Below are 15,310 nucleotides of genomic sequence, written 5' to 3' on the forward strand. Positions count from 1 at the left end.
GATTGTGCATCTGTAAAAGTCTGTAAATTTCTTCTGTTGCGCCTTCTTCACCACGCTGTCTGTGTGGGTGGACCATTTCAGTTTGTCAGTGATGTGTACGCAGAGGAACTTAAAACTTTCCACCTTCTCCACTACTGTCTTGTCGATAGGGAGGGTGCTCCCTCTGCTGTTTCCTGAAGTCCACGATCATCTCCTTTGTTTTGTTGACGTTGAGGGTGAGGTTATTCTCCTGACACCACACTCTGAGCGCCCTCATCTCCTCCCTGTAGGCCGTCTCGTCATTGTTGGTATTCAAGCCTACCACTGTAGTGTCGTCTGCAAACTTGATTTAGTTGGAGGCGTAAATGGCCACGCAGTCATGGGTGAACAGGGAGTACAGGAGAGGGCTGAGAACGTTGTGGGGCCCCAGTGTTGAGGATCAGCGGGTTGGAGATGTTGTTTCCTACCCTCACCACCTGGGGGCGTCCCGTCAAAGTCCAGGACCCAGTTGCACAGGGCGGGGTTGAGACCCAGGGTCTCGAGCTTAATGACGAGTTTGGAGGGTACTATGGTGTTAAATGCTGAGCTGTAGTCAACGAACAGCATTCTTACATAGGTATTCCTCTTGTCCAGATGGGTTAGGGCAGTGTGATTGCGATTGCGTCGTCTGTTGGCCTATTGGAGCGGTAAGCAAATTGGAGTGTGTCTAGCGTGTCAGGTAGGGTGGAGGTGATATGATCCTGGACTAGTCTCTCAAAGCACTTCATGATGACGGACGTGAGTGCTACAGGGCGATAGTCGTTTAGTTCAGTTACCTTAGCTTTCTTGGGAACAGGAACTATGGTGGCCGTAAACACACCAGCCACCTGGTCTGCGCATGCTCTGAGGACACGCCTGGGGATGCCGTCTGGGCCGGCAGCCTTGCGAGGGTTAACACACTTAAATGTTCTACTCACGCTGGCTGCGGTGAAGGAGAGCCCGTAGATTTTGGTAGAAGGCCGTGTCGGTGGCACTGTATTGTTCTCAAAGCGAGCAAAGAAGTTGTTTAGTTTGTCGGGAAGCAAGACATCGGGGTCCGCGACGGGGCTGGTTTTCTTATTGTAGTCCGTGATTGACTGTAGACCCTGCCACATACCTCTCGTGTCCGTTGAATTGCGACTCTACTTTGTCTCTACTGACGCTTAGCTTGTTTGATTGCCTTGCTGAGGGAATAGCTACACTGTTTGTATTCGGTCATGTTTCCGGTTGCCTTGCCCTGATCAAAAGCAGTGGTTCACGCAGTTTCTGGTTGGGGAAGGTTTTAATATTCACCATGGGTACAACATCACCGATGCACTTGCTAATAAACTCGCTCACCGAATCAGCGTATACATCAATGTTGTTGTTCTACGTTATCCGGAACATTATCCCAGTCCACGTGATTGAAGCGTGGAATTAGATTTGTTGGACCTACCTGAGGACTGCCGTTTCCTGTTTTAGCTTCTGTCTATAGGCTGGGAGAAACAAAATGGAGTCGTGGTCAGATTTGCCGAAAGGAGGGCGAGGGAGGGCTTTGTATGCGTTGTGGAAGTTAGAGTAACAATGATCCAGAATTTTGCGCATTCGATATGCTGATAACATTTAGGGAGCCTTGTTTTCAGATTAGCCTTGTTAAAATCCCCAGCTACAATAAATGTTGGCTCAGGATATGTGGTTTCCAGTTTACATAGAGTCCAATGAAGTTCTTTCAGGGCCGTCAAGGTTTCTGCTTGGGGGGGATATACACGACTGTGATTATAATCGAAGAGAATACTCTTGGTATATAATGCGGTCGGCATTTGATTGTAAGGAATTCTAGGTCAGGTGAACAAAAGGACTTGAGTTCCTGTGTGTTGTTATGATCACACCACGACTCGTTAATCATAAGGTATACATCCCCGCCCTTCTTCTTACCAGAGAGATGTTTGTTTCTGTCGGCGCGATGCTTGAAGAAACCAGGAGGCTGTACCGACTCTGATAACGTATCCCGAGTGAGCCTTGTTTCCATGAAACAGAGAATGTCACAATCTCTGATGTCTCTCTGAAAGGCAACCCTTGCTCGGATTTCATCTACCTTGTTGTTAAGAGACTGGACATTGCCGAGTAGTATACTCGGGAGCGGTGGGCGATGTGCCCGTCTACGGAGTTTGGCCAGAAGACCGCTCTGTCTGTCCCTTCTGCGGCACTGTTGTTTTGGGTCGCCTGCTGGGATCCGATCCATTGTCCTGGGTGGTGGACCAAACAGAGAATCCGCTTCGGGAAAGTCGTATTCCTGGTCATAATGTTTGTACGTTGACGTTGCTCTTATATACAATAGTTCCTCCCCGGCTGTATGTAATAAGACTTAAGACTTCCTGGGGTAACAGTGTAAGAAATAATACATTAAAAAATGAAATACTGCATGGTTTCCAAAGAACACAAAGCGTGGCGGCCTTCTCTGTTGGCGACGGACCTGTAGAAATAACATTAATTGGAATCAAAGGGTTTTAGTTGCATCCTGTCATTCAGGAATGTTCAGCTGAAACAGCTCACATAAGAAAACAGGGTGAGGGTTATTTTTTATAATAATACGTTTTATAATTTAGAAGCCATACTATTATAAGACCAAGGTTAACCAAGCTCCCAGTCTCAGAGTGGGCCGGTCGACGAGATTAGAACCAGGTTTGTTTGTTTGATTGACATGGTTATTTATTTACCGTCCTCAGATGACATCAGTAGAGAGGGTGGTGGAGTACTCAGAGCTAGAGAGTGAAGCACCCTGGGAAACCCAGAAGCGTCCTCCTCCTGAGTGGCCGAGCCAAGGCCTAATCACCTTTGACTGGGTGAACTTCTCCTACAGCTCAGATGGACCTGTGGTCCTGAAGGACATTAAGGCCATGTTCAGGCCCAAAGAGAAGGTTGGCATCGTGGGCAGGACGGGTGCGGGGAAAAGCTCCCTGGCATCGGCCCTCTTCCGCCTGGCAGAGCCAGAGGGCAGGATCTACATCGATGGAGTTCTGACCTCCGAGATTGGCCTCCATGACCTGCGCCAGAAGATGTCCATCATACCTCAGGTAGCTACTGTTGGTGGGTCTTCTATGGCTGCTCTGTCCCTTAGTCCTTCTGAATGTAGTAAAGGAAAAGCTTCTAGTTCAGATATGGCTCTGTTAGAGTTTAATACATGTTTCTGTTTGTGGCCCCTCTGTTCTGCAGGACCCAGTGCTTTTCACGGGCACCATGAGGAAGAACCTGGACCCTTTCCACCAGCACACAGACGAGGACCTGTGGAACGCTCTCCAAGAGGTACTGCTCCTCAGACTCCTATTGATGCAGATACAGTAACGGGATATACTCACACACATTTACATACAGGGTAATGGGCTTTTGGTGGCATCGGGGTCTTACTCCAGTAACTGTTTCCTCTCCAGGTCCAGCTGAAGTCTGTTGTGGAGGAGCTGCCCAATAAGATGGAGACGGTTCTGGCTGAGTCGGGCTCCAACTTCAGTGTGGGTCAGAGGCAGCTGGTCTGTCTGGCCCGAGCCATCCTGAGGAAGAACCGCATCCTCATCATCGACGAGGCCACGGCCAACGTGGACCCCAGGTACAGAGCTGCCTCACACATACACACACTGTCTGTCCTTTAGAGCTGATCAGCAGAGGCAGTTGATATGCTTTACAACTGGGAGGCATCTACTAGTCAAGCAAAGCGTAATGGAGTTTCTATATCTTGGTTGAGTCTCTTTCCTGAACTGTGTCCTGGATCTGTAGAACAGACGAGTTGATCCAGAAGACAATACGAGACAAATTCAGGGAGTGCACCGTGCTCACCATCGCCCACCGCCTCAACACCATCATAGACAGCGACCGCATTCTGGTGAGAGCTCTTCCCATCAAATAGATGTGTACCTGTCTCACACACACGCGCGCACACACACACACACACACACACACACACACCTCATCAGTCATATAAATTAGATAAAAAACCAGATTGAGCAGGTTGTGAGAAATGTAATTATATTCACTTTAATTTCAGGTTGATCTGAGATCTTATCCTATGTTTGTTTAGTGAAATGAGCTTACCCTGTTTACACTTCTCTGAAGGTGCTAAGTAATTCATCCTGTGCAGAGTGAAGATGGGTACCCTCTATTGTAAACAGAGCGCTAGATTACTGGTTCCCGAACTTTGGGGGTCGGCAGGGGGGTGTGTTAAGTAAAGGTCTGAATTTAAACTTAATCCTGAAAGTTGTAATAGAAAAATGCACAAGGTGCAGTTTCGATATTGGGGGCTGCATCGGCAGTTTTCCTCATCATGACAGTCATTGCAGACCTTAGAGAGCTATCATGACAGTCATTGCAGACCTTAGAGAGCTATCATGACAGTCATTGCATACCTTAGAGAGCTATCATGACAGTCATTGCATACCTTAGAGAGCTATTAATCTAGGCCATGTCAGCTAAAGTTGTTTAGCAAGGTTTTTTTGCCTATTGATTGTTGTAAGGTTTGAGTTTTAAAATGGCAAAAAACAATCAGCATTGTGAGGTGTGTGAACAGTTTGTCATGAACAGCGCTTCAGCCCATAGAAAGACAGGGGGGGGGACATGGGATATTCCCCAGTGCTGGAAGTGGAGACTTAGTGAAAAGGTTTGGGAACCCCATAGATTTTCACTCCAGGCAAGTTTAGCCAGGTTGACTTACTGACCTTTGACCCTGCCTTCAGGTGCTAGGCGCTGGTATGATCCAGGAGTTTGACGAGCCGTACGTCCTGCTTCAGAACCAGGAAAGTGCCCTCTACAGGACAGTCCAGCAGATGGGCAAGGCTGAGGCAGCTTCCCTGCTGGAATCAGCCAAACAGGTGAGCACTGACACTGCATCCCAACATACACATTCTCTCAACCTAACTTGATTTCTTTACCAATTCACAATATTTTCATTCAGGCTTATATGAACAACGGCAACAGCCATGGCCTTTGAGATGGTTGTGTGACGGTGCAGGGACTTGACGAGCAGAAAGAGAGATGTTATATCTGCCCAATTTATATATTTTTTTCCACTAATTAGTCTTTTAACTAATCACATCAGATCTTTTCACATCACTCTGGCTGTGTAAATGCAGCCAGAGTAATTTTAATGGTAAGTTGTTGATTACTTATTTGCATGCAAAATCAGGAAAGATTTATGGAACTGACTTTAATATGCAGTGCTTTATCAGCTTTTTTTTTATTTAAATAAGGAAGCAAAATGTATTTCCTTATTGACACTGATGTGTGTTGCATCTTTAATACTACTTTCATTGACAATCATAAGAATAGTATTACAACAATGGAAGTAGCATTGCAATGCAATACTTTGTGCCTCAATCTTTTACTATTTGAACTTCTGCTACTCCTATTGATTTATTCTACTGCACAGTATCCTGACCTCATGCTGCACTGTGCAATGGAACTAATTGGCGTGTGTATTCATATACTATACGTGCAATAGAAAATTACACTTCACCATTGTACTCACATGAAAAGTCATGCTGTAATTATGCTATAAGGGATTCAGGGATTTTCATGAGGATTAACTTGACCAAAGTGAGTAACCCATGTATGTCTCACGTTGTTTGCATGAGTGAAAGCTGTGTGATGGTTGTAAGGACAATCTAGATCATTTACAAGCAGGAATACCTACCCGTCAATGTGAAAATGCATTGAACTTTAAACTTATCTTGAACTTTGACTTATTCCCTAATGGGACAGTATAGAGAGACCTTGACCTTAGCTTTAAAAAAATATAATTTTGATTCCATTGGTTTTGCAGTGGATGTAAAATGTAATTGTTTCCCCAAAGGTGGTGTTATTTTTAAATGTACCTATAGCAACATTGTACCTCCTGTTTTTTACATATTTCAGATATATTGATGTTCCTTACATAGTAAAGTTTGTTTGTAAAATGATATTGTGAAATGTAACCTTAATTTTAATAAACTGTTATTTAAGTCTTGTCTCTTATGTCACGTCTTCAACGTAAAAACATGTAGTTGCGCTTCTTTTGGAGTTTGTTAATACTAATTAGTGTTGACTAAAGAAAAGGGCCCAAAATGATAACTCCTCAATTTTACAAGCTGGTTTTGTAAGCCTCTTCCTACAATTTCACTTTACCCTATTCAAACACACTTAAACAGCATTAGATTATCCATCTTTATAGATATGAACATTTTCAGATCAACCAAATATATATACAGGTTTGACAAGTATTTAAATGCATCATCCGTGACATTCTTCAGTGAATACAACAGATTTTTACGCTGTCAGCTAGGGGATTCGATTGTGCAACCTTTCGGTTACTAGTCCAACGCTCTGACCACTAGGCTACCTGCCTAGTGCTGTGACTTTCCTCTCCAAAAACATATCACCATGCCAACGTGGAAATTAGATGATTTTACAATTGTATAACCATGTTCGATTAGGGGCTTTATTCAATCCGTATGGCTGAAGTTCCACGCTATAGTGCGATTGAAATTGAAAGGCAATGTCCCCGCGTTCGTGTATTCCAGGTAAACGCCACATCAGCTTAATCAGAAATGACCTTTACATTTCAATCATGCTATACTGGGGATCTTCTGCGCTACAGATTGAATCTAGCCTTTAAAATCACTCTCAGAAATAGAAGTGATATTCATTCATGTAAACTCATCTGACAAGACCTGACGATGAGGATCAATGTGAATATAAAAAAGACACATACAGTCAATTACAAGCTAGAAAAGCTCCCGTATACACCATTTCAAGTCCCAGTGCAGCCAAACGCGATTTTCCTGTGTTTTATATACCTTTCACACTATTGGAGTAATACTATGAAATTATGAAAATGATGATGCCCTTGTAGTGTAAGAGCTGTTTGAAAAGACAGGCTGAAATTTCAGGCAATTTTGGGATAGAGTTTTGGCCTTCCATGGTGACATCACCATGCGGTAAATGAGTTAATAGACCAATAAGAAAGAGCGTTCCAAACCTCTCTGCCAATAAGCCAATTGTCAGTTTTCCCCTCCCACTCAGGCCACTCCCAGACAGTATTTGCAACATTGTTGCCTGAGAAATTGCCCTTTTGACTAAATATTTAGTGGGATTCATATTTAAACTACCTGAGTTGAGTTTCAGAAGACATTCGCAAACCCTATTTGGTACATTGATGCAGTGGCTACAGCAGATACAGTAAATATATTTGGAGCTGCGCGTGCAAATAAGTTGTAAAAAAAAGTTACATTTGACATGAGATTGATTTGGTATGGCTAAATAACTTAAGTTTACACATTACTACATTTAAGATATTAATTATACAAAAACAGATGAATCATAATCTAAAACTGATGCAAAAAAATGAAAAACGTGATGTAGTTTACACTTACAATCAGATAATAGGCCACACAAGTGAATCTAAGGAAAGAGTCCTCAAATTTTAGCCCTTGTAAATTGTATACACAAGTCGTCTGGCAAAAAATACTTATCAGTCAAGTCACAATTATACAAAAAATTGCCATGGGTCTCAATGGTTATTTCTTTAAATTGATTGATTTTTTATTGAATGTTCGTTTAAATGATAAATAAAATAAAACGAAATAAGGGACAGTTAACATTTCCCAACTTTTTTAGCTTGGGGAAAAATCCCTACAACTGCGTCAGTGGATTTAACTCAACTCATCCTGTGGCACACTGGACCAAGCCGTTCCACCGCTTTGCAGATTCCTAAACTCCAAATGGAGTTTCCAACATGTAGTGTTTGCTGGGTGATAAGGCACTGTTGATCGCTGTAGACTGGAGAATGCCATGAGACTGCAGTGCCAGCCAACTCCGAGGAGCAGTACTCCAGGTTTTAAACAATAGTCAAAGCCTCCTCTAGGTTCTTACAGGGCCGTCTCAAAGATGACCAAGTTACCGTCTGCGCCGACCCCGCCGTTGGTCGTACTGGGACGACTCCGGCTATTGTATGCCTGAATCAAGATGAGACAACCGGTGTTAGTGGATGCCAACCCGAAACACCAGAGGTATGTGGTGGACGCACAAGAACACAACTCCCACACATCTGTGTGGTAGCATGTCACTTTGAACATTTCTAAGCTATTTCACTGGCAGAGAACAGAGTGGGAGAGTAAAGTAGAAATGCTCTGTTGAGTCAGTGTGCTACTTACCTGTTTAGCTGACTGCAGGAGGGCAACGGCCTCCTGCCTGCCTGTCTGCTGGACCATCTTGAAGAAGATACCATCGTGGTTCTGAAGTAGGGTGTGGGGCTCGTCGTATGCGTGGATTTGACCCGCGTCTAGAACCTGGGAACAGAGTCAAGTTATATAGTAAGTAATCTATGGTGTATCATTAGGGATACAAAAAGGACCTGACAAGCCCTTGGACATTAAATGAAAACCAGTGTATTTAAGAAAAAAAAAAAATTGTAATACTGAAAAGTAGACCGATACCCAGTTGGACGTGTTGGGTGATCATTGTGACTGGAAAGCTCTCACCAGAATGCGATCGCTGTCTATGATGGTGTTGAGGCGGTGGTGAGCACGGTGCACTCCCTGAAATTGTCTCGTATCGTCTTCTGGATCAGCTCGTCTGTACTACAGAGCCAAGACAAACAGACAGGTGAGGACACGCAAAGCTGGGAGAAAGAAACACGCACACTTTTGTCTACTAGTAGATGCCTCCCAGTCTTATGTTGCATTCATAACCAAGTGGAAAGTTGGTAATTACCAGCTGGATGCATTCACATGCTTTCTTATTGAGAAAAGACAAGTGGCTTATTGACAACAGGCTGCATCAAACTAAAATTACAGCTATCATGCCTGTAAACAAATTAGTGTTCGAAAACCATATTACTAAATTGCTTTTTATATTTAAAAAAAATGTTTTTACTGTTTCATTTAACTGCCAAAATGCTGTTATTGAGAATTTCCTTAGTAGGTGACGTCAGAGGTCAGCATGTGAGAGAAGTCGGAGCTCAGGGATAATGGACAAATTTCCCCACTAGTAATTACCAGTTGGAGGGGCCTTCAAGTGGATTTTTCCCAGTCATAAGGGGTTAATGCCACCTTCCCACTTGGCTATGAACGCAGCATTAAAGCATGTCAGCTGCTCAGCTCTAAATTACAGTCCTCCATGGCAACGTGTGTGAGAGAGAGGAAGCTCTTTACCTGGGGTCCACGTTGGCCGTGGCCTCGTCGATGATGAGGATGCGGTTCTTCCTCAGGACGGCTCGGGCCAGACAGACCAGCTGCCTCTGACCCACACTAAAGTTGGAGCCCGACTCAGCCAGAACCGTCTCCATCTTATTGGGCAGCTCCTCCACCACAGACTTCAGCTGGACCTGGAGAGAAAACAGTTACTGGAGTAAAACCCCGATGCCACCAAAAGCCCATTAACCTGTATGTAAATGTGTGTGAGTATATCTCGTTACTGTATCTGCATCAATAGGAGTCTGAGGAGCAGTACCTCTTGGAGAGCATTCCACAGGTCCTCGTCTGTGTGCTGGTGGAAAGGGTCCAGGTTCTTCCTCATAGTGCCTGTGAAAAGCACTGGGTCCTGCAGAACAGAGGGGCCACAAACAGAAACATGTATTAAACTCTAACAGAGCCATATCTGAACTAGAAGCTTTTCCTTTACTACATTCAGAAGGACTAAGGGACAGAGCAGCCATAGAAGACCCACCAACAGTAACTACCTGAGGTATGATGGACATCTTCTGGCGCAGGTCATGAAGGCCGATCTCGGAGGTCAGAACTCCATCGATGTAGATCCTGCCCTCTGGCTCTGCCAGGCGGAAGAGCGCCGATACAAGGGAACTTTTCCCCGCACCTGTCCTCCCCACGATGCCAACCTTCTCTTTGGGCCTGAACATGGCCTTCATGTCCTTCAGGACCACAGGTCCGTCTGAGCTGTAGGAGAAGCTGACCCGGTCAAAGGTGATGAGGCCTTGGCTCGGCCACTCAGGAGGAGGACGCTTCTGGGTTTCCCAGGGTGCTTCACTCTCCAGCTCTGTGTACTCCACCCTTTCCACTGGCGTCATCTGAGGACAGTGAATTAACCACGTCAGTCCAACAGCCCTGGCTTTTGTACTAGCATGGCTTCTCTAAGAAACCCAGTACATCATTGGGGTTGAACTCCCTGACATCCAGGAAGGGAAGGCCAAGAAAGTCATTAAAGATTCCAGCCACACAAGCCATAGACTGTTCTGTCTGCTTCTGCACAGTAAGCGGTACCAGTGGATCAAGTCTGACAGCAACAGGCTCCTGAACAGCTTCTATCCACAAGCCATAATACTTCTAAATAGCTAAAGAAAATGGCTACACGGACTATTCGAGGTATCCTTGTATTTAATTTAGTCTCTATGCTCACTCACAGGACTCTACACACTCCATGTGCACACACACACAAATACATATCATCATATTAGCTGCTGCTACTCTGTTTATCATACATCCTGATGCCTAGTCACCTTACCCATATACATATCACCTCTACCACGCCAGTATCCCTGCACATTGTAAATATGGTACTGGAACCAACTGACGCTGTATATAGTATGCATACTTAATTTCTAGTGTTCTTATTTCTCATGTTTTTGTTCTGTTATTTTTAATACTACATTGATTACTGCATTGTTGGGTTTAGAGCTTGCAAGAAAGGCATTCCACTGTACTTGTGCAGTACGTTAAAACGTGGAACTAAAAGCACAATAGAGAGCGGCATTAAGAAGCTTCAGAAAACCCTCAGGCTGGATTCTTGAAAGAGTTGTTATGGACGAACATTCCATCCTGGCACGAATACCAGCATGAACAAGATGAAACGCCAAATAGACCAGGAGGCAGTTTCAGAGTCACCACTAATAGTTCTGAGAACTGGGTTACACATCTCAATCAACATATTTACAGACTAAGTTCTCTGGTGAGTTTGTAAAACATCTTGTGAAGATGCAGGGCCAAAATGTGTCGTGGCTCACCTGAATGAAGTCCACAAAGGTCCAAGGTAAGGCCGCGTCCAGTTGGCCGATGTCCTTAGAGAAGCGGTTGAGGACTCTTCCTGGGACACAAGAGGAGACAACACCAGGAATTTAAAGACTTTTCTTTCTTTGTCTACAGATATATTATGTCTGACCTCAAGTAAACACAAATGCAGCATCTCTCACCACAAAACTGGCAACAGAAAATCTCTTTCCCTATATATTCCAGTTTATGCATGGCTTATGGCTCACCAATTGGGTTGATGTCAAAGAAGCGTACAGGTGTCTGGAGGATAGAGTTGAACACGTGGTTGTGCAGAGACTGAGCAGCTTTCACCAGCACATTGAACATCAACAGACTCCTGGCAAAGCCAAAGATGAGAGTTGCTCCAATCAAACCTGAAAACACAGATTTCCCATTTTAGGATGTTACATTTTGTAACACAGACAGACACACAAAGGTTATGGAGGAAGAAAGAGCCTGCATGACTGTTAAAGGTATTTCATTCCTATATGTTTATTAATTAATACACTCAGCCCATTTCTAAGAATTCGTAAGATACTTATTTGCATAAAATGGACATAGACCAGTCTCAAAATCAATCAATAGCATTTATTATCGAGAGTACTGATCATGGTACAATTTACGACTGGTTATAAACTAAAAATGATGTCATAGGTTTTAAACGGTCCTTCCTCCACTCCGATACAATGGCAGTATAGTTCACAAGCCTTCCCACATCGTCCACCACCTGTTAGATAATTTACTACCAGCCCAAGGTCTCCCTGTGTAGAGATAAGATGTCCCGTAAGAAACACAGCGTTCTAGCCAGTCTGACAAGAACTTCATTCATTTCTACCAAGGAACAGACAGTCTTTGTTCTAATTCTTGATTATAATTACACACATTATATTCAGTACTATGATTATAATAAGATTCATACATCCATACAGTAACATAATAGTATTCTGTTTAGTCATAGTTCTGATTGAAATGTATACATCATTTAGTCATTATTGATAAAAATCCCTTAACAATGACACTATTCTAGGAGAAGCAAAACAATTTCCAGAGTAGGGTTTCCACGGTGTCTGACCTGCGTAAATGCCGAGGTAGAAATCCAGGCTCAGCTCTTCAGTGACGTTGACACCATTTTGGACGGTCACAGTGCCGTTAACGTTGAGCTTCTCCTGCTCTCCTGCCCTGTCAATCACAGAGGAGACAGAGCCAGTCCCAACACAGCATGTTAAAAGGGTAACATGTCAGTTGCATGACTGGAAATGAACAGTGAAATTAAAACATCTTACCAATATGCCAGCCACCAGTCCTGTAGAATATATGCTGCCTGCACACAAAAACATATGTTAGTAGACCTATATCATTTAATGAAGTCGTCATCAGATTGAGTTTCTTCCGCACGCACTGCTATTGCTGTTTTTGACCATGTAGTTGTACTGGGGTTACTGAGCGGCTCTCCTCGACTATTGTCTGGACAGGCTCTGCCTGCATTACACACAAACATCATAGGATTTAATGGGGGCTATTCGTTAAAGCCACTGCAAATAAAATGATGCATGATAACTATGCAAAGTGAGTCATTCTGTGCACTCTGTGTAGGAGAAACTCTGTAGAGGTTCAAGCAGGAGGGACGTTGAGAACTTACACAACCCCTGTGTTGGGGAATCTAAGCATGTCAACAAGATACAAATGAATTGCTGTGGCAAAAAATATATATATTACCGGTTACTAAAGAATTTCAGTTAATTATTATGGCTACTGCCTTGGGCCAAATCAGTGTAATTGTGTAAATGCCGAATCTCTATGGCAAGACATCATTCACCCAAGTGTTGTCAGAATCTTGTCAGTGCTGTCTGAGATACGGAATTTGCCGTGTCTGGCAAACTTCTACTAAAGGTTTGTACGCACTGCCTTCTTGTGGACAAAAAGAGAAAACACAAGTAACTTTCTTCACTCACTGCTTTGCTACAAAATATCATCAGGGACACAGGGTGAAAATGCTCCTAGCGACTGTATCTAAGGGCTGAACCGGAAGTGGGGGGGCCCACAGGAAGCTGTTCAGTTCCATCTTTAACAGAGCGTATGGAGGCGGTGTGAGAGACCACTGAATTCTGCGAGAAGGTGCAGCGAGCGGCTTTCAGTCTCTGCTCCTGGGGCTTGTGGCCCCTCCTCCTCTTCCCTCTTCAGCAGGGAGGTGATGTCGACCCCAGAGCGCTGGAGTTCAAATGTACGTCCCCCATGTCACCATGTGACCCTGAAACTGACACACGAAAGTCACACCTCACCAAACATCTGGAGTTTGCATGTAATGTATACAGTTGAAGTTGGAAGTTTACATACACCTTAGCCAAATACATTTAAACTCACTTTTTCACAATTCCTGACATTTAATCCTTGTAAAAATGCCCCGTCTTAGGTCAGTTAGGATCACCACTTTATTTTAAGAATATGAAATGTCAGAATAATAGTAGAGAGAATTATTTATTTCAGCTTTTATTTATTTCATCACATTGCCAGTGGGTCAGAAGTTGACATACACTCAATTAGTATTTGGTAGCATTGCCTTCAAATTGTTTAACTTGGGTCAAACGTTTCAGGTAGCCTTCTACAAGCTTCCCACAATAAGTTGGGTGAATTTTGTCCCATTCCTCCTGACAGAGCTGGTGTAACTGAGTCAGGTTTGTAGGCCTCCTTGCTCGTATACGCTTTTTCAGTTCTGCCCACACAATTTCTATAGGATTACGGTCAGGGTTTTGTGATGGCCACTCCAATACCTTGACTTTGTTGTCCTTAAGCCATTTTGCCACAACTTTGGAAGTGTGCTTGGGGTCATTGTCCAATTGGAAGACCCACCTACGACCAAGCTTTATAACTTCCTGACTGATGTCTTGAGATGTTGCTTCAATATATCCACAATTTTCCTACCTCATGATGCCATCTATTTTGTGAAGTGCACCAGTCCCTCCTGCAGCAAAGCGCACCCACAACATGATGCTCCCACCCTCATGCTTCGCGGTTGGGATGGTATTCTTCTGCTTGCAAGCCTCCCCCTTTTTCCTCCAAACATAACGGTGGTCATAATGGCCAAACAGTTCTATTTTTGTTTCATCAGACCAGAGGACATTTCTCCAAAAAGTACGAAATTTGTCCCCATGTGCAGTTGCAAACCGTAGTCTTACTTTTTTATAGTGTTTTTTGAGCAGTGGCTTCTTCCTTGCCGAGCGGCCTTTCATCTTATGTTGATATAGGACTCATTTTACTGTGGATATAGATACTTTTGTGCCTGTTTCCTCCAGCATCTTCACAAGGTCCTTTGCTGTTGTTCTGGGATTGATTTACACTTTTCGCACCAAAATACGTTCATCTCTAGGAGACAGAAGGCGTCTCCTTCCTGAGCGGTATTACAGCTGCGTGGTCCCATGGTGTTTATACTTGCGTACTATTGTTTGTACAGATGAACGTGGTACCTTCATGTGTTTGGAAATTGCTCCCAAGGATGAACCAGACTTGGTCTCCAAATGTTTTTTTGGAGGTGTTGGCTGATTTTCTTTTGATTTTCCCATGATGTCAAGCAAAGAGGCACTGAGTTTGAAGGTAGGCCTTGAAATACATTCACAGGTACACCTCCAATTGACTCAAATTATGTCAATTAGCCTATCAGAAGCTTTTAAAGCCACGAAACAATTTGTTTTGAATTTTCCAAGCTGTTTAAAGGCACAGTCAACTTAGTGTATGTAAACTTCTGACCCACTGGAATTGTGATACAGTGAATTATAAGTGAAATCATCTGTCTGTAAACAAATGTTGGAAAAATGACTTGTGTCATGCACAAAGTAGATGTCCTAACCAACCTGCCTAAACTATAGTTTTTTAACAAGAAATTTGTGGAGTGGTTGAAAAACAAGTTTTAATGACTCCAACCTAAGTGTATGTAATCTTCCGACTTCAAATGTAAGTCTGTCTTTGTCTGTGTGCATTTATACAGGTGTTCCCATGTGGGTTTACATCAACTTTGTTTACACTAAAACCTCAGTGTAATACATGGTAACACATACCTCCCCCTGCTTGCAGTGCGGGTCCTGCATTAACGTAAGCGCACAGGGTAGTGCATGTGTGCTCCTATGTAGTCTTAAAGTGTGTATGTGGTATTTAGGTTCTTGGTCACCTCCCTGACCAAGGCCCTTCTCCCCAGATCTGTGCCTTGACACAATCTTGTCTCGGCGCTCTACGGACAATTCCTTCGACCTCATGCCTTGGTTTTTGCTCTGACATGCACGGTGCATCTGTGGAACCTTATATAGACAGGCGTGTGCCTTTCCAAATCATGTACAATCAAT

At 43.7% G+C, this 15,310-nt stretch overlaps 1 protein-coding gene and 1 pseudogene across 6 annotated transcripts in view; one reads left to right on the forward strand and one right to left on the reverse strand.

Annotated features, from left to right (window-relative positions):
- Window positions 1-5,961, forward strand: part of LOC110495777 (multidrug resistance-associated protein 4) — a 56,496-nt gene extending 50,535 nt beyond the window's left edge. For 5 of the 6 annotated variants that reach the window (XM_036952230.1, XM_021571200.2, XM_021571202.2 and 2 more), the window contains 6 exons: window positions 2,703-3,050; window positions 3,190-3,279; window positions 3,405-3,577; window positions 3,745-3,850; window positions 4,698-4,832; window positions 4,916-5,961. In XM_036952230.1, coding sequence (XP_036808125.1) covers window positions 2,703-3,050; window positions 3,190-3,279; window positions 3,405-3,577; window positions 3,745-3,850; window positions 4,698-4,832; window positions 4,916-4,951 — 888 coding nt within the window. In that variant the 3' untranslated portion in view covers window positions 4,952-5,961. Of the gene's footprint in view, window positions 1-2,702; window positions 3,051-3,189; window positions 3,280-3,404; window positions 3,578-3,744; window positions 3,851-4,080; window positions 4,201-4,697; window positions 4,833-4,915 lie in introns of those variants that run through there. The other variant, XM_021571201.2, reaches the window with a different exon arrangement.
- Window positions 5,962-7,346: 1,385 nt separating this feature from the next.
- Window positions 7,347-15,058, reverse strand: LOC110497091 (annotated as a pseudogene).
- Window positions 15,059-15,310: the final 252 nt, after the last annotated feature.

Source organism: Oncorhynchus mykiss, chromosome 18 (assembly GCF_013265735.2).
Source record: "Oncorhynchus mykiss isolate Arlee chromosome 18, USDA_OmykA_1.1, whole genome shotgun sequence".
NCBI lineage: Eukaryota > Metazoa > Chordata > Actinopteri > Salmoniformes > Salmonidae > Oncorhynchus > Oncorhynchus mykiss.